General features: G+C 40.2%; 1 protein-coding gene across 1 annotated transcript in view; it reads left to right on the forward strand.

The window, feature by feature from the left end:
- The first annotated feature begins 34 nt into the window (after positions 1 to 34).
- Positions 35 to 20,147, forward strand: part of grb14 (growth factor receptor-bound protein 14) — a 31,206-nt gene continuing 11,093 nt past the window's right edge. Inside the window, exons 1-3 of the mRNA XM_070975797.1 lie at positions 35 to 95; positions 4,698 to 4,912; positions 7,107 to 7,236. Coding sequence (XP_070831898.1) covers positions 4,725 to 4,912; positions 7,107 to 7,236 — 318 coding nt within the window. The 5' untranslated portion in view covers positions 35 to 95; positions 4,698 to 4,724. The remainder of the gene's footprint in view (positions 96 to 4,697; positions 4,913 to 7,106; positions 7,237 to 20,147) is intronic.

The raw sequence follows: 20,147 nt of genomic DNA on the forward strand, positions 1-20,147 counted from the left end.
ACGTGCGAACAGCGAGCCTCATTTCGCACCGGATCAGCGATATGAGGACCAGATTTCAAGCTTTCAGCTGGGGACTCCACTCAAAGAAGCACAAGGTAAGAACAGCTTAAAAACAAAGTCCACATCAGCTCTGTCACTACGGACAGGTAACGTTATTACCGGGACGGTTCAAGCGGGTGTAGAGGGAGCAGGAAGAAGTGCGACGCATTCACTTCGCACCGTGCATTTCAGTGTTGGGCAGCGTCTAGCTTCGTATTTAGTTTATTAAACTATAAGTATTATTAATTTTACAATGAAAGCCAGTCACTTACTTCGCAAAAAATTAACGTCAGAGGCAGAAAGTCCTTCACGCCCGTGAAATAGTTGCCCATCTGTACAGTAATTGAGCTTTCCCTGACTTTGGTCCGTCTCCCCTGCAGCACTTCACGTTAGCTTAGCTGTGGTCGTTCACGTTAGCTAACAGCTCAAACATATCAAGGTCGTGTTTTTTCCACACTTGTCTAAATATAAGATAAGAGTGGGCAGACCTCCCTGACACATAAAGGCTATTATTAAAGCTTTCATCTTTCAAAATGTATTATTTTATTTCATGTTAAAGCCGCCCAACCCCCCCATTATACTTACCAAGTAGGGTAAGAGTTCTCTGCTAGCAGCAACAGCGTCCAGCCCAAGTTTAGTGTTTATAAGAGTCACGCCATCGTTTGCCATTCATGTGCATGAGCTGTGTTGTGTTTCAACTTCAGTTAAATGATTAACAAGATATGCACAGGATGTTTCATATTTCAAGTAAAATACAGACGACTATGAGTAAACATCACACATTAGACATGTTCTCTGATTGGCTCACAAAAACAATCCATTTTTCCCATTATGTCTAATTAAATGTCCTCATGTAGCTCTAAAAAAAAAAAAACACTGAAAAAGCATGAATATAATTTCCTCTGAGTCAAGTAAGACGGACCAACCAACCCCATTAAATCCAATAATTATCTCTTCAGCATCTTATTCTGTGTTTTAATTCAATAAGAGGACATAATGACAAACAGTATATCACTGCAAAGAAACTCATTTGATTTTCAGGTTTGATGCTGAGGTATGTCGCAAAGGGGCCTGCATCAAAACATACAGCCATGAGAAAAAAAAAAACAAAACACATTGATACTAGATACTGATAAAGAATGGGACAACTTCCCACAAAACATACAATTATAAAATTCATTGTAGATACAATACAATGCAACTGTTTTAACATTCCATACGTGATGCATTCAGTTCAGCTGAGAAATGGCAGAATGCACAAATTATTAGCTGTGGCATGATCACTCCTGTCTCACAGTATGAACGGGCTAGCGTGGAGATATCAACTGTAAAGACGCTGCTGCAGCACAAGTGTTAACCAGCCGCTCTCTCCCTGCAGTTTCCAACAGCTGCTATGTCTCACTCCAATGCATTCCACGTAAGCCAACCAACAGAGTGCACAAATGTTGTAACCTTTCTATTTCATTACATGGACAGAGTGCATCGAACTCAACCGGACAGCTGGAGCTTGACTTAAACTCATAATGTTCTTTAGCATGAAAGATGTTGCCAGACCAGTAGGTGGACCAGAACACAAAATTTTCAACAGTAAGAGGAGCCCGACACTAAGTGCTGTTGCAGAAGAGCTGTCTTCTTTAAAATGCTGGGGTCTGTGGGAGGTGGATGCTTCAAACAGATCTTAAAATAGCCATGGAGCACCCAGGAGGTCTCCATTGTCCTTGTGTTGGAGGGTGGTTATGAAATATGGGCCATAACGTAGCCTATAGGTGATAAGGTTGTTTCTCTTCACCAGATCTAACTTCTTAGCGTCGTACCTGTTGTTACAGCTGTGGCAGGGACACGCCCAGCAGCTGCAGGTTATTGGCCACCATTGCCAGCTTGATAGCAAGGTGGAATATCCTGTTTCCACCATGCTCTGCTGAGAGGTGGCCTGCAGGATGGCCTTTGAAAAAGTGACTGGAGGAGAGCGATAAAGTAAGTCTGAGGTGCTACCCCACTTTGCTTATCTGTTTTACTATTCTTTCAGAATAATAGTGGAAGTGCTTTCTTTACTGCGAACACCTTGCAAACCTGGCAGTTAGCGCTCTGGCAGGTCAGTAATGTAAGTGAAGGGACTCAGTGCTGTGGCTCAGAAATGGTCAAAAGCAACAACCAGTGCCATTGATGCCAAAAAATGATGTAATTTTTGGCACTTAGTAAAAGTACAATGGGAGTAAAAGTACCCTTCTCATTTAATACAGAACCGTTCCAACTGGGTGGAAGTCTTGAATTCCTAAAAACTATGTAATAGATTATGTTAAAACATAAATTTTGCATCATTTAAAGACAAAGTAATGCAAATTAAAGTCCCACTCCGGTCAAAAATGTGTTTTCTCCTTGTTCCTGCAGTTGAATGTTTGAGCTTCACTCTGCTGAATGATGTGTGTGCAGAGTTTGACACTGGAAGGCTGTTCTCACATTTATTGTGTACATTTTCTCTACGCTCATTGAAAATCTGATCTTAAGAGGCGGGCCTATGAGCATGACTTGCGACATCACAAATAGTTTGGTAGCCAATCCTGTTCCAATATTCAGCTTACACAATTTGGAATTGGAAACCTGAAGTCTCCAGCACAAACTGAGATCACACTTTACAGTGAGGTAGGAGACATCGTGTTAGTTAAACTTGTGAAATGAAAAATATTAGTTATATCGTCATAGTTATATATTACGGAAATTTTCATGAGAGAGAAGGACTAAGTGCCATTTTAAGAATTTTAATGTGGTACTTAAACTTTGTTTTTATAACCATGTCAGTCATATAATAGATATTTACATTATATAATTTTTATCCATGCATTAATAACTGTGTGGAAGGGATCTCTAACAACTGATTGACAGAGTGAATGATTTCATTACTATTTATTTATTTATTTGTTTATTTATTAGCGTACCAAAATAAAGTTATTTAATATTCTAATGCATGACATTCCAACATAATCAATTTTTTGCACTGCGTTACGCTACAGCATGTTTTCCTTCGCAATAATTCTCTGTGCAACCATTCATTTTTAAAAATGATATCTTGCTGTTATATGAGACACTGTTATTAAGTCCCTAAAATAGATTTGGCGTTCATCCTACACCAACGTAATTAGCATTTGCATTGACTGATACCAAAAGAATGTGTTCCAGGGTAAGGGTTATTTCTGGCCCTCTCATGCTGCCTGGGCTTTCTTGTCCTTGCATCAGTCCACCATAGGACCTCAGCTGAACCGTTGTCCATCCCCATCTCTCACTGCCCTCTGGTCTCCGAAATCAGCCTCAAGGAGCTAATACGGACACTGCTGGTTTCACCTCTCAAGCCATAGTAGCGCTGGCACATCGAGGTGCAGATTTCTCCCGTGTTCATGTTATGCTTTGTAAGTGCATATAATAGAGCTTGTGTCAAAAGGTAACCCAAGCCACGTAAAGCTGTGTTATTGTGACAGATGCTATGGTTGGTATGTGTGGTGGATTAATGGAGACAGAAAGACACAGGCCATACAGATCAGTCTGATTTCCGTCTCCTAGCAAGAGAATTCCTGTTTAGAAACTTCCTCCTTTAACAGGAAGGTACACCATACAAAAAATAGGCATGGTCTTGTATCATTTTCAGATGCAACATTATGCTGTTTCCTTACTCTCCATTTCTTCCCGTTGAAAGTAAAAACAACTGTGCTTTGACTGCTGCACCAGCTTGGCATATTTACCAAAGCAATCGAGTTAGCCTTGTCTTCTGTTAATGTAGTGAGGTATTGCTTTAACCCTATGCTGCCTGTTAGTCTGTATCTCCAGTAGCATGTCCTCCCCTGTCCAGACTCTGTTACACATTACCTTTCAGAAAGATGTTATCATCCCAACCATCCCCCACATGGAGCCTGTCACTGAATGACACAGCCCACAACACAACCAATCTGCTGGGCTGGCTCCTCTGCACAACCACAGGCCTTCTACAGTGTACTAAGTTTAAAGTGCAGTTTGGATCTCTGTGCGAAGTCCATGACAAAAGAACAGTTTGTTTTATAGTACTGGCAGCCCTCCCGGACTCATTACCGAGCTAAAGACACCCCCTTTGTGCAAGGGTGCTTTGTGTGCACTTTCCCTGGCTTCCAGGTTGCAGAGGGAACTATATCAAAAACCAAAAACAAAAGGAGGGAAATGAAAGCGGCAAAATTAACTAAAGATGAGGAGGCCGAGCAAATTAGTTGATTATTAGTATGCTACCGTGTCAGAGCAAGGATGGCTGTTTTGGGAGTCATTGTGTTAAAAATATCTTTATTGTGGTGTATCATGTTTGGGTAGGAGGGATCGTTTTGCCCCACTGGGCCAGCCTTGTGGGCAGCAGATGAGCCAGAGAGGGGGGTGTGTGTGTGTGTGTGTGTGTGTGTGTGTGTGTGTGTGTGTGTGTGTGTGTGTGTGTGTGTGTGTGTGTGTGTGTGTGTGTGTGTGTGTGTGTGTGTGTGTGTGTGTGTGTGTGTGTGTGTGTGTGTGTGTGTGTGTGTGTGTGTGTGTGTGTGCGTGCGCGTGTACTTGTGTGCGCTCTGCTGAGCTGTGAGCAGAGGAGCCCCGCCAGCCAGCTCGCTCTAACTGTGCTCTGCACACACTCCAGTCCAGCTTGTCTCTTCCCTCTGCTCCAGATGATGCCTTGGATTTAGCTGGCCCACATGAGTGATATGAATAACGCACTGGACGAAATACACACTTCTGGAAGCCTTGGAGAGAAAGCAGAGATTTTTCACAGTGGCAGGGGTAATGTGAGTGGCTTTCCCAGCCCAGCCCTCATCCCTTTGCGAGCTCCTTTACTAACACCAAATGCCCAGAAGATCAGGACTGCGCTCTGCAAGGGGAACAGGTATGACTAATTTTTCTTTATGCTTGCTATGAATGACACCGGTCAGTTTATGAAATTCACTCAAGATAAATTGAGTTGCCAAAAGTAAAGTAAACCAAAAGTATTGTTTCTGCTCTACACTTTACAACAGGAGCTGCCTTGCAGAAAAATAGTACACTCTTTGTATTTGCAGGAGTGAGACACAGAGGTCTCTCTGAAAGCTGTAGTAGTGTAGACTTAGTACCTGTAAACACAACTGGCTTGACCCAAATGCAGCTGTCAATGAAGTGTAATATATTATTTCAACAGTGCAGTTAAAGAGCTGGAATCAAATCAAGCACCTGTTAGTTTGTGGGAGATAATTAGTAACTCAGTAACTGCTGTGTTTACAGAGCAGTAAAGAAAGCGACAGTCAGAGAGCAGCACCTCTGAACAGAAACTGAGGCCTTATCCTCTGCGAGTGTGCTGAAATCAAACTCTTTCTTAGCATGTGGATAATTAATTATGGCATCATAGATTTATTTATTCATTTTTGGGGGTGATTGATTCAGATGTTAGTTCACTACAAGGGCATTTTAGAACAAAAGGATTCATCCTGGTTACTCCTTGCTGCCAAACATTCACAGATAAGAGTGACGCATCCCTTAGGGGCTGAGATGGGTGACCCCTGATTATGATATTATGAGATTAGGACTAAAAGTACCTCTACTCATTGATCATAATATCTTTTGATTGTGACAGAGCTTGATTTCCTCTAGCCAACAGTTCAAGCAGTGAGCTCACATGTGCATCATCTGCCACCTTATCAAACGTCTGATGGGGGAGTGGGGCGTGTCGTCTGGTAGTTGAGAACAGGAGGTCCATGTAGAGACAGCCCGGTGTTTCTGTTAGTTTGTTTATCACCTGCTCCTTTTATACTCCCCATGCCTGTACATGACACACACACACACACACACACACACACACACACACACACACACACACACACACACACACACACAACAGAGGAACAATGTGTTGTAACAGCTCTCTAAGCTGCAGGCTGTCAAATCAGTCCAGCATAAACGTAATACATAATTACAATGACTATGTTTACATGTACAAAATATAAATCTGCCCTTACTCAGAAAAAGACTATTGCTGCTAAGCTGTTTACATGGCTGGAATATTATTAATAATAATATGAATATTCCACTAATATTCTCATGTGCATGCAGCCGTACAGAATGACGTGTCCTGTTGTCCCTATGTTGCATCTGTGCATCAAAATAAGATTTTTTTCAAAGATTCAACCAGTGGCAGACTTGATTGACTGTGCAAACACAGCCTCCCTCTTTCATTCATTCAGCCGCATTCTTGAAAAGGTCGGCATTTCAATATTTGCACATATCAAAAAAAAAAAAAAACTTGTTGATTTCCAAGTCTTTCATAATGTGTAAAGTAGGTGTGTTTCTCCCTCTGACCAGAAATGTGAGCTTTTCTTTTGTGCATGCATTTCTGCCCCAGCCTTGCAAACTGTTGGGTAGTTGGTTTCTTTACGACACACAGAGCTCACTGTGAACAGGCAAGAGGCTGTCGGTTGCAAACTACAGTAAAAACCCCAATTGAGATGTATTGCAAAGAATGCTCCTAAAGCCTGAATAATTCTGGCATATTCCACATACTTAATCAGAAAATGCTCCATTCAGAATTAGTCCTAATTTGGAAAATCAGAATGGAATATGCTGTTTATATGACCCATACTGACAGAGGAATATTGTCAAAGTAGGCATAATGGTGGAAAATTAGTGTGCTTGTAAATGTATCCACTGTTACATCTGAACTGACTCTTAGGGGCAAAATAGGGGAGACAAGTGATCTCTTGTATCATTTTAAAAGCTTGATTTTCTGGGGAAATTAGTAATTGAATCATTTCTTACAGTATCACATGAACTGTAAATCTCTATCTGCTTGATACATTTTGTTGAAGCTTCTGTATGCCTGTGTGATAACTGTAAATGAGTGATATTCACTCACATTATTCACTGTTACATTAAATACAATATTGTCGTTGTGGGTATCATTTTCTACACATTGCCCAAGAATTCAGCCTGTCATACTTCCTCATGTAGACCTCATAGAGAATTTGAAACAAGATCTGGACAATGCTTACCACATTTTAAACAGCGTCTCTTTCTTTCTCTCCCTCTCTGTGTTTGTGTTTTTTGTCCTTCAGGAGCAATAAAGAGGGAGAGGAGTCATTCTCTTCTCCCGTTCCAAACCCTTTTCCTGAGCTTATCCCCTCAACTCTCTCCCCACTTGTCTCCGAATGTTTATTACCATGGACCAAAAGTAGTGCAACTCAGGTGAGTGCTCCATTTACAGTACTTGACACAAAGAGGCACGCTATTTGAACAAAGATGGGCTCTGTTGTAAACCTTTCCATGTGCTACCTCAGGCGGCATAGTCATGCTAACTTTAATTAGAAGTAGTGCCAGAAAAACAACTGCAGGACATATTCAAATAAATGCATATTTACACGATGCTTGGCTTGTGATTTGTCTGAAACTTCAGGGCTTATGGACGTTAAAACCAGTTATACGAGTATGTAAATTGGCTGCAATGAGGAGATAAAAACGCTGTCAGCACACCCAGACTATAATTGCACACAGTATTATTACTTTAGAGAGCCCAGCTTTGTCCCTGCATAAAGTGGTGAATAAACAATATAAAAATGGGCAATACTCGTGATGTCTGATACCACTTGTTGCCTTTACATTTGAAATTTGATTGTAAGTTTATGGTTTATGCTGCTGTTGGCCACTAACCAGCTGTCCAGCAGCCTCTCTTGTACTCTTGTATGTTTGTTTCAGCTTGCTGTGTGTGATTTGCCATGCGCTAAATGTGGGGAAGTACCTGTTGCTGTTGGCAAAGCTTTCATTCCAATCTCAATCACAAGCCCACTTTTGGCATTTTTGTTTTTCGTACATTGGTCGCCAACTGACCGTTTTCCAAGCCCCGCCTACGGCTGCCAAGTTTTCCAGTCTAGCACGACACATAGGCAGTTGACGGTTATAACGGTGCCAGTTTTACTGCTCAAAACTGATAGTAACTTTGGAAACAATGGTCCTTTGATTTCCCACCAAAGTAGTGAAGTCTTCTCATTGCTAGCCAATGACTGTCGAGAAATCACAACCGTGGCTAGCACACTATCAGCTGTAGCTTTGTAGCTAGTTTTCTAATTAACGCTACCTCTGTTAGTTAGCAGCATTAATATGTCTCCAGCCTACTTTTTACTGTCTCCAGGCAACTTGTTTGAAACAGGAAGCCTGTTAAAGGGTCTGTAGCAGGACAGACCTGTTAACATCACCCTAAACTCTCATATCCTCGCTCCTTTGCTCCCACACAGTGGATGTGTTGGTCCTGAGGTTTTTGTAATGTAACTTCTAACCCCAAATAATAATAATGTAGTTACTTAATGATATCTTGCTTGGCTTTGGAAGTTACCACTGTTGGTAGTAAGCTAGGTAGCTGGGCGACGCTACCATTTGCATCTTACATTAGGGCAGACCAACACATTATTTAACACAGTCCTTATACTTTTGCTCTTGTGCTTTAGGCTTTTGGCTTTAAAAGGGGATTAAAAAGGCACGACATGCTTACTAGAGCCACACCCACACTTCTTTAAAGTGAAGAAATCCTAAGATTAACAGGACTGTTGCCCATGATTACAGTTGCTAACCTATGATTGGTCAGTGGCTATTTAGGGGCAGGGGTTTAGAGAATGGTCAGTTGCCAGTGAAATTGATTAGTAGGCTTAATCATTTTGTATTTTTTCCTGATTAATTTTAGAAAAGATTAATTTACTAATTAAAGTATCGTCATAGTTATTGTTGCTTGTGCCTACAATCCAGTGATTCAGTGAATTTTGGCAGTAGATGACAAGTTTTCACCGCAGGTAATCCAAACCTCACGGTGAACAGTTGTTCACTTTATTTCCTTCTGCTCTTTTAACCAAAGAGGGCAAGTTAGGAGAAAATATAATATTATGCACAGCAGAGAATTATTTAATTGACCCTGTGATCTGTAGTTGATTAGTACGTTTATACAGAACTCACTGCCAAATTCTAAAAAGAGAGAACATTCATTATGTTGGAAAGCTAACAATTATGGGTCTGCTTCAAAAGTGCATGGGTTTCATAATGGAGTTTGTCTATGCGTTTTCCAGGGCTGTTAAATTAGTCTGGTTTGTCAACCACTAGATGTTTCCAGGATGTGGATCCCTATGGTGTATGCTGAGTTGTTGATTTCAGGTTTTTCAGTATCTTTGTGGTGTGTGTGTGTCTGTGTGTGTGCGTGCGTGCGTGCGTGCGTGTGTGTGTATGTGTAGCAGCAGGGGGCAGCTCAAAGCAGTGACTCACAGGAAAGCTTGAAATTACAGAGCTCAGCAGTTACCAAGGACTATCGGCAGTATCAGACCTCTCTGTGCTCACATATTGCTCTCATGCTGAGAATGACGAATGCATGCAGAAAGTCATGTTTTCTAGTTTACTCCTGAAGCTTCCCTTGTGTTCTGTCGTATATGTGTGATTGGTTTAAGAGTGTAATCAAAGTTGTATTTGTTCCTCTGCACGCATTGTGATAAGATTGCTTGATTATCTCACACTGGAGTGTCTGCACTTGATATACAAGGTCTCAAATGAGTCTTTTTACTCTTCCATCCACACAATTCAAGGTTTCACATGAGAAAATTACAGAGTGATTGCCAATTCTCCTGTGCTCTCAGCAGCCTATTGTGAAGACAGGTCAGGGATTTGCACGGATTTGGCATTTTCTTTGATAAGTGCGAGAATAATCTTCAAGTTTCTCAGTGAAGGAGCAAAATGACACCCAGTTGACCTTACTCTGAAACAACTCTGGCTTTCTTGTTAGCAAATCTTAAAGTGATCCTTATGTGTCTTGCTGATGAGGCCTGCGCCTGCACCTCACGGGCCTGACAGCCTCTCACTTAGTCTTTTCAACAGCGGCATTGTGAAGACAAAGGGAGTATGTCAGACTGACCAGCTGTTTGTGTGTCACAATCCTCATGTCACAGGGTTACGGCCTTCTTTCATTAGCACTCAAGAAACCAATGACATCATTGTTCCAACTGCAGCACTCATCCCCTCACCCACCCTTCTCACTGTTCTATAAAGGAAAATTGTCCATTGAGCTTCCCAGTGTGTCTTTTTCGGGTAGTAATTTTCCCATCAGTTACAATTATCTGAAAATAATAATCGTCTTTTTAGGACAGGCGTAGACTACAAAATGAGCAGGCTAGGAAAATGGCAGCGGCGTCTGTCGTTGCGGCATCTCAAACAACTCTGGGTTGAGCTGAGTTTTCATTTTCTGCTGTTGATTTAAATGGCTTTGCCGAATCGTGGCAAGATCACACGGGCGGCTTTAAAGCTATTTGACTTGTGAGAAACTGGTTTATCTGAGCCTCCTGTCAGCTCTGTGTTTGCAGTGTCATAGTTAACAAAACCGCAGCGTCAGTACTGCCACATTTTGTCAAGGAGAAAACAAGATTAGCTGTCAGTCCAATAGCCTCCCAAAAATACATTTCTAAATGCTTATGAAGTCGATGTGTTGTCAGATACATTAAAAAGCATTGCTTTATGTACTGAAGGTTAAGAGAATGGGAATTGTTAAAATTGTTTTGCATGGTGAATAAATCAGAACGCGTCCCTATAATACGACAGCCGTCTCAAACATACAGCCGTGACATTAGAGGTAACTGTTCGAGGGGAAAATCTGGCATTTGTGAGTTCAAGCTCAAGAAAAGCAGTACCAAGGGTTCAGCTTCAAAGGCTCAGGCACCGCACCACGCCGCCACAGACATAAACGCACAAAGTGTAACATGACGTGATGTTGCAGGATTGATAGACCTGTCGTGTGCTCATTGTGAAGAAAATTCCATGTTGATATTGTGGGTAAGGGCAGCGTAGGCTGGCTTTGAGCATAACCTCATGGAAGAACTGGCATATCTTCATGATACAATGGCAAAATAAACAGTTTTTTGAGGAAGTCCAAGGAGCTGGCACAGCCTCCACTCTCCAGGCATATAGTGGGCAGTCATGCTTGGACTCTTGCCAGAAAGCAGAAGAACACAGACAGACTGCGTCCAGACAGTGTCGAGTGTTCAGTTCAGCCATATGACTCAGAGGAAATGCCTGCCCCTTTAGAGATGTTATTTCAGATGCTACATGCACCACGTCCGCGTTCTTCACTCTGAGTTTCAGCCTCTCCTGTGCAGCAGATGTAATAAGGTCTTCAGGATCACACAGATAAAACATTTATTCATGTTCTTTCCATTCATAGCTACCTAGTAATTTGTCAAAAAGCTGCTTACTAAACCAAACGGTGTTACGTTGATGCCATACCTGCCAGTAGACATCCTTTTTGATGACATAATCATGAATTCTAATAAAATAGTTGAATGTGAGAGGAGTTAGAAAAAGGAGTTGTGCTCTGTAATCTCTGCTCATAGCTTTGTGCCTAACAGACAGTATGTGTTACGTATAGGGAGTCATCTGGTGTTCGATGCATGTGCACCTCCTGTGTTTGAACATGCATATGTTCCCTTTGTTTACGTGTTGGTCTGAATTTACGAGACCAAGTGAGGCTAGTAAATTCTGTGAAGTTAACCCACTTCTGCTACTTAGTTGTGTAAACGTTGACAATCATCAGAATCACGTTTATTACCCATTAGGTTTACACATGCAAGAACTCTTTCTTGGTGTATCTGTACATAACAATAAATATACTAAAAGAAAATATAGATAAAGATGAAAGCAGGTACTGCCATGTCATTGTGACTATTTGTTTTTTTTTAATGTTTACCAAATAAACAAGCTGCAGTGTTATTCTATGGTTTAACTGATGTGTGGACTGACAGCTGCAGACACGAGTCGAGTGTAAACAGCAACCTTCAGGGATTAAACTGTGAGACTCATTTCAGAGTGTGTGTGTTAGTGTCAACACAAGTAGCATCTCTCTGTAAAACACACACACACACACACACACACACACACACACACACACACACACACACACACACACACACACACACACACACACACACACACACAGTTAAATGGGCTGTGTTCAGTCTTTTCTGGTCTTATCAGAATCAGACAGCGCTAAATACTGTGTGAATACACCTAAAAATGTAAACTTACTTGGAATTGGTCAAGCTGTTACGTGTGTGGCTGAAAGCTACTATTGTTCACTATATCTATTATCATCATCATCTTATACCCACCCCCAACTCCCCCACCCCAGTATATCCGTAAGACTTTGCCTCTTCCCTGGTTTGGTGCTATTTTAGCATTTACTTGTTGCCTGGGAGGAGATGCTGCCTCAAAGGCTAAACTCAGGGAACAGAAAACCTCAGTGAATAAGATGTAACAATGACATGCTGCGTCCTTGTTCTGCAAGATGGGTACAGATATATATATATATATATATATATATATATATATATATATATATATATATATATATATATATGGCTGTTTTTAGATAGGTGTGCTGTGAATTTCCCTGCCTAGAGGTGGGTATACACTGCATACCTGCATTCATGCACCACTGCACCTCTCTTGTTACTCTGACAGCTTGCAATGGGTCTTGATTGAATCAACCCTGGTCAAGGACAATGTGTCTGGAGCTGGCTTTGTTATGGGAGTTGTGGAGACTCCGTTATCATCCTGGCTCCATTAATTCCAATTCATTTTAGCTGTGTGATAACTAGCAGCGTCTGCCTGTCTGTGCTCTCACAAGTCAGCGTGCTGTGTTTCCAGATAAACATGAAGCCTGTTGTGGGAGGTTCTTCTTTTCCTGTCTGTTCTCAGGAGTTGAAAGAGAGGACAGTGATTGGTGCCAACTGGGAAGTTCAATGCAATGACATACTGTATACTACATGTCTATGAGGAGAGGGAATAAAAAGAAATGAAGACACATGCACATTTTGAAATGCAGTGTCGAGTTTTGTAACATAGCCACTTTATCTCTGATGCCCCTCTAGCTTATTCAAAATACTCACATTCTGACAGCTTTCACACCCAAACTAATATACAAATTATACTAAAAAGGCAGAAATTAGAAGTCTGTATTACTGTAGCGGGGCTGATTGAGTTTGTATGTGTGTGGTCTTCATCATACAATGAAGTTCAGGCTCCATGTGGACTCTTGACTGTTTTCTCCTTAAAAATGCATTAATGGCTGGATTGGATTGCAGTAGACCGCACTGGATTGAAATGGCATCTGCTGTCTTTCTCATAAGCATTTGTTCGTACTTGTCTTAACTGTAATATTGTCGTAATATGTGAAACTATACTTGTCAGCCTTGTTCGAACTTTTTTATTCGTGATCCGTAATCTTTTACACTCTAATCGTACAGACTGAGGCTTGGAAATGGGCGTGTCCCATGAAGATGGACACAAGGCCTCTTTGTCTAGTCTTACAGTAAAACAGATGTGTGTTGTGAACTGTGACTGTGGGGTAAGAGCTATTTTGGACCTCTCTCCCTCCCTTAAAGGGCTTTAATGGCATGACCATATTAAGATACAGTATGACCAAAGCATTGTGTGAATATTGACAACAAACTTAGTGTATTCAGAATATTAAGGTTAAAATTTAGCGGATGATATTTCTATTATAATATTAGATTTTTTAGAGTGATGGTATTAAATCACCAGTTTTAATTTCCCCCAGTACACTCTTTAATTTAATACTGTGGATTGTTCATTGATCTCTTTTTGCCAATACTGTTGTCTAACATCAGCACACATAAAGACTACAACATTATTGGAAAAATGTTTTCACGCTCATGAATGTTTGTTTAGTGAAACATATTCCTTGCCTGAGACTAAAAATAGCCGTGTTGTGTTAGTGTTTGGCTACAAAGTAAGCAAAAACAATCTGATGCCTGTTCTTTCTGGGAAGTCTGCAGCTCCTTTGCTGTGCTTTTTACATTATCACCTGGCAGAATTTCCAAGAATTTCAGCTTTTTGAGACCTTGTGTATTGTAACTGTCCACCATGAGAAAATCTTTTTTCCCCCCACTTTTGTTTATTGGAAGTGCCTTTCTAAAAGGAGAGAAAAGGAAAAAGCTTTTACATTCCCAAGGATAAAGGAGGAGTTTGTGTTGTGTGGAAGCAACATGACTTCGTTTCTCACACTTTCATTGTGAAGGATGTCACTGGAACAGAGCCTCCAAACAGCTCACCATATATAAAACAACTCTTAATTTCTCTATTATTAATTATCATTCGAACTGCAACTTAACATTACCATTATTTTCAGTTGGGCTACATATGGATGTTTTTCTCGTAGTTAATTGTTCAGCTCAGGCAGAAGCATGAATTTCCATGCAAGAAGAGTCACCTTGCCTGCCATCACACCACTTTGTCTGCAGAAGCGGGTAGGAACGTTTCGCGGTTCTCCTCTCGACTATCTCTCAGCATTTTTCCTCTGTCTTAGTGAAGCGCTGCCTTCTGTCCTCGTTCTAAATTTAAGTCCTTTTAGATGGTGCTGGATGAGATCCAGGCTCATGTGAGGACTATGTAAGAGCTCTCTGCGTAAGACTTTCCATAGTTTTTGTCTTCATAAATATGTTCATATTCTGTTGACATTGCATTTTCAGTCTGTGCTGTTTTTTTGATTGTTTGAGCTGAATTTCCACTGGGCACATAAAAATATTACCTTCATGTGAAGTGCATTTTTGGAAGCAAAGCTTTGACACAGATGCAACATGTTGTTTGATGGCTTCAATCAGGAGTATAAATGCCCTCATGTTTAGGCATCAATAGATGTATTATGTGCTCTATTGTAACATATCTGTGGAGCAGTGCTTTATATTGAAAGGACATACCTGGTTGGATTTGAAGAGTCGTTCATGTTCAAACACACCAACAGTCCAACAGTAATATAATGTAAATTCTTAAACTCAGGCTTATTCTCCTTTTAAAAAAAAAAAAACTCAATTACTCCTTATGGATTTATAGATTCTTGCCTTCCAGCTTATGGTGGCTTGCTCTTACTGTTTGCTTTGACATGGAGTGTTAACCTGTATAACATACTAACAATGAAATCACTTGTTGCAGACAGGGGCCACCTGGAATGTCAACCATCTGGCATATGTACAATGAAGTGTGGACCTGTGTGACAAATATGGCGCCTTCTTGTGAACCACGCATAAGTAGTATGAGATGAATGTGGCGGTACAGAGGGGAAAAGCTAATACATTTTTCACAGAAGTATCTTCTATCTCTGAGTGGAACATATTGTGCAAACCCAATCAAAACAAACTCCGTAGAATATAAATGCTTTTCAGTCATTTTTATTTATTGTTACAATGGTAAGACTGCAGCAGTTCAGCAGTCATGACACATTTTTCTGTGTAAAGTAGCAACTAGTTTTCCAGCATGCTTATCTGTGAAGCTTGATAACATTTGTCTACTGTTGTAATTCATCTCTTTGTTGGTGCTCGCTGAATGCTCTGCATAGCAAATGGATTCTGGCTATTGCTTTGTATTTCCAAGTGATGCAATTCTGTTTCAAAGACTCAGAGCACCAGTGACTTAGTTAATGTTTGGGAGGCCTGAGGTGTAACCTGCCAATAATGCTGTTAAGGCGTAAATACCACCTGGTTCAGCCATTAGAGAGAAAGCTCTATATGAAGTGGAGACTGTCAGTTTTTTCAGTGTTGTTACAGTGAAGAGCCCGGGAGGACATTTCTCAATGGTTTCTGAGATAGACACGGCTGGAGGCCACCTCCTTACCAGCACACAGTGATAGAGCTGCAGCTGTGGAGTGCAGTTCAAGGTTAAACCAGGCGGTCTAATTGGCAAAATGGCTCACACCGTCCTGTCCTTGAGATAAGGAGGTCTAAAATAGAGGAGTTTATGTTCAAGAAGACTATATGTAGTGCTGCATACTCAGTGTCTGGATGTACTCCACCTTGTCCAAACTGTTTCTTTCTTTCTTTTTTTTTTTGATTCCATGGAAAGGCCTTTGTAACACAGGACATAACACAGCACATTATGTTTTGTTGTTCTGCTCCCCGCTTTGGTTTTGGTATTCAAGAACATTGAATGAGACGTGCATTTGCACACTGGAGCAGTAGAGCCTGGCTGATGAATTCGCCAGTATCAGTTTATCACATATATATTGTGTACCTAAGTAAAATTGTCAAAGGAAGTGTGTTGCATTAATTTGCTGAAGGAACTTGGGATAATAGAAAAGTGGGGGTCTGAAGATGTGCTGCTCCTTCTCATAGCAGTTACCACTCCCCTCAGTCAGTGAGAGTAAGTGCTGAGGGGAAACAAAAGCCCGTCAGACCTTTTATCTTGTGCCCAGAAGAGGTACAATGATTAGACGATTAATCGATTTAATGGATTGTGAGAAAATACAAAAATATAAAGCCCCTTTCAAGCAAAAATGCCACATATTTGATGAAGTTTTCAACTACTGGACAGATAAAACAATACATAATCGCAAAACGCCAAGGTCAAGGGGTTGCATTAATTTTGAAACATTTCATATTTTGTCCACTAGAGGGCACTATTATTTTTTCAGTTTTAATCTTTGTCACAATTCTGTATCTTGCACAATCGTTGTATCGTAATGCCATCGTTATCATGGGCAGCATACCCTGAAAATATCGGATTGTGAGTTACTGTGTGGTGAACTTTAAAGTACCTTTCAATGAAATTAAAGACCAGTATCAAGCACGGCCAGTGTAGCTAGTACCAAACTAAGCAGGGCGTTACATATAAATAAGTGCTACAAATATGGTGATGCTCCTATGACAGTAATTACTACTACTTCTACTATTAGTATCGTTCCTGGATTTGCAGGTTTGTTTAGATGACTCTCATACATTCATAGTACAAAATCAAAGGCACTTTTGAGAAAATTGTCCAAGATGTCGTCCAGAGGTTGACTTTTCAACCATCACTGTGTTGATCTCACGGTCACTTATTTTGTCATGACTGCAACCAGGACTAAAACAGCTCATATTTTCAGTTGAACTCTTGCCCTGTAAAGCGAGGAACAATAATCTAATAGAGAAGTAACTCTCCACGTTCTTTATTTTTGCATGTTGCAACATAAAAAGTGCATTTGATTGACATGACGTAGGTGGACATGAATGCTTTTCAGGTGAAAGCATGTGTACATTTGTATCAGGGTTACTTCCCGATGAATACACCTCTGTGCTCACTGATAAAGACATCAGCCATTTACGCAGCATGTTACCTTGCCTGGCCATTCATTAGAAACTCCTCACCAATGATTAACAGTACCTTTCGCTCCATGTTTTCAATTATCTGGAGTTAAAAATTATGCATAATGATACAATAATTTGTTTGTTAAAGTCAGAGTAATTACATTCCAAGCTCTCGAATTACAGGCATTCAACCTCTGTTGATATTATAACCAGTATATACTGTATATTATATATGTGTGTAGAATACATGCCTGCCTGAGGTGTAACATGACTAGAAGAGTAAATATCAGCAGTGTATACGGTTTGATTTGTTGCTGTGCTTCACATCGCTGAAGGATGATTCCACAATATCATCTTACTTTAGGTAAAAATTCAAACACAAGATGCCCTTTCATATGCTCTATTATGTCAAATTGAAAATTCTGCATGCTTGTGATAATATTTTATACATAGTATACATCTTTACATATATTTCATGTTTGGAAACAATATCTGGCACATTTCTACACGACTCAGGCATCAGTTCAGCTAATTAGTGACTCTAAAACAACCTCCCGAGCAGGATTCATTCCTCCTTAATGCTGTGCCGCTTTTTAATAGCATGTGGTCGCAAATTCACCATGTGAACATCATTTTGGTGCCTTAGGCCAAACACCCACTATTAAATATCAAATAATTGGTGATAATTATGCAAATGTTACAAAAAATTATACTATCACAGTAACCATGGAGACAGCTCTTAGATTCACAGGAATCTGCTCTGCTTGTGTGGCTTTAATGTCCACCTTCTCCAGCAGCAGTAACATGGTGATAAAGCACTTCCCAAAAAAGAAGTTTGCATCATAGATATTGTCACGTGGACCTAGTGTCACATCAGGACACTTGCCACGCCCTTCCACACTCCCATCATGCCCCCTTACTCTGTATATCCGTTTTGTTCATTTACAAGAACATAATTTAGCGTCTTAAAGCATGCTATTGAGGCACACGCCCCACAGCGTGATGCTGGGATGGTGTGTTTCTGCTGATGTGTTGCATTTAATATGATGTCAACAAAAGTTAAAAGTTTGCTCTCAGCAGGCTGTAGAATCTACAAGCTTTCATGGGATTTTTTTTTCTGACTTCTTCTGCAGCTGGTGAAGTACCTGGACAACAGCAACAGTGTGCATGCACAGATTCTTCATCTCAGCTGTGAATGTGTGTCATATGCCATATGCCTTTACAAACCTTCAACACGTAGTAAGGCAAGGCAAGGCAAATTTATTTGTATAGCACAATTCATACACTAGGCAATTCAAAGTGCTTTACAGAAGCATAAAAATACATTAAAATTATACATTTCAAAGAAAGAAAGAGATTAGAAGAGAATATAAAAATAAAAATAAAATACAATTAAAGGAAAATTAAAAACAGAATCCAGTAAAAGACAATAATTTAGCATTTAGAAATATTAAAGTCATTGAGCAGATATATTTACTTTAAGTAAAAGCTGTAGCAAATAATAATGTTTTCAACCCTGATTTAAATGAGCTGACACTTGGTGCAGACCTTAGGTGTGCAGGGAGAATGTTCCACAGGTGAAGAGCATAATAACTGAAAGCTGCTTCACTTTGTTTGGTTGTCATTCTGGGAACACACAACAGACCTGTCCCTGATGACCTGAGAGGTCTGGATACCTTATATGGAGTTAATAAATCTTGAATATATTTTGGTCCTAGACCATTTAATGCTTTGTAGACCAACAGTAAGATTTTAAAGTCTATTATTTGACTCACAGGAAGCCAATGTAGTGATCTGAGGATTGGTGTGATATGGTCCATTTTTCTAGTGTTTGTAAGGACTCGTGCAGCAGCATTTTGAATCAGCTGTAGTTGCCTAATTGATTTTTTGTTTAGGCCAGTAAAGACTCCACTGCAATAGTCCAACCTACTGAAAATGAATTCATGAACAGGTTTTTCCATGTCTTTTTTGGACAGACATCCCTTAATTCTGGTTATATTTTTCAGGTGGTAGTAGGCTGATTTGGTAATCAGCTTTAAATGGTTGTTAAAATTCAGGTCAGAATCAATAATTACACCAAGATTTCTGGCTTTATCTGTTGTTGTCAGTGACATGAAGTTAAGGTGAGCGCTGATCCTTGACCTTTCATTTTTGGGGCCAAATACAATCACTTCTGTCTTATCTGCATTAAGCTGAAGAAAATTCTGGCACATCCACTCATTGATTTGATGAATACACTCACTCAGTGAAAATAAGGGACTGTAGTCATGTGATGACACAGAAATATAAAGTTGTGTATCATCTGCGTAAGTATGATAAGAATTATGATGCTCCATAATCTGAGGTAGGGGCAATATGTAGATATTGAAAAGAAGTGGTCCGAGAATGGACCCTTGTGGCACCCCACACATCATCTTTTTTCGTTCAGACACATGCTCACCAATTGACACAAAGTAGTCTCTATCTTGTAAATAGGATTTGAACCACTGTAGTACGGTGCCAGTAAGTCCCACCCAGTTTTCCAGTCTGTCGAGAAGTATGTCATGATCAACTGTATCAAAGGCAGCACTGAGATCTAATAATACTAAGACTGAGGTTTTGGAAGCATCATTATTTAGATGTATGTCATTTAAAACTTTGATAAGTACAGTCTCAGTGCTGTGGTGTGGATGAAATCCAGACTGAAATGCATTGAAAAGATTGTTCTGCATCATGAAAGCATGCGTTTGTTGAAAAACAACCCTTTCAGTAATTTTTCCTAGAAAGGGAAGATTTGATATTGGCCTTTAGTTACTTATTACTGAAGCATCCAGATCAGTCTTTTTTAGTAGAGTAACACAGTTTAAAACATAGGATCCTGCTTCATAACGTTGTTCAGTGTCTGAGTCCCTTCACGTTGTAAAATAGTAATGTTAGTTTGTTGTGTGCAGTAGATTTTTCAGGCTGTGGTCTGAGTGATGAAATGGATTCATTTGCACAAAACTAACTCGTAACATTTTCAGTTGG

The sequence above is a fragment of the Chaetodon trifascialis genome, chromosome 12 (assembly GCF_039877785.1).
Source record: "Chaetodon trifascialis isolate fChaTrf1 chromosome 12, fChaTrf1.hap1, whole genome shotgun sequence".
Lineage (NCBI taxonomy): Eukaryota > Metazoa > Chordata > Actinopteri > Chaetodontiformes > Chaetodontidae > Chaetodon > Chaetodon trifascialis.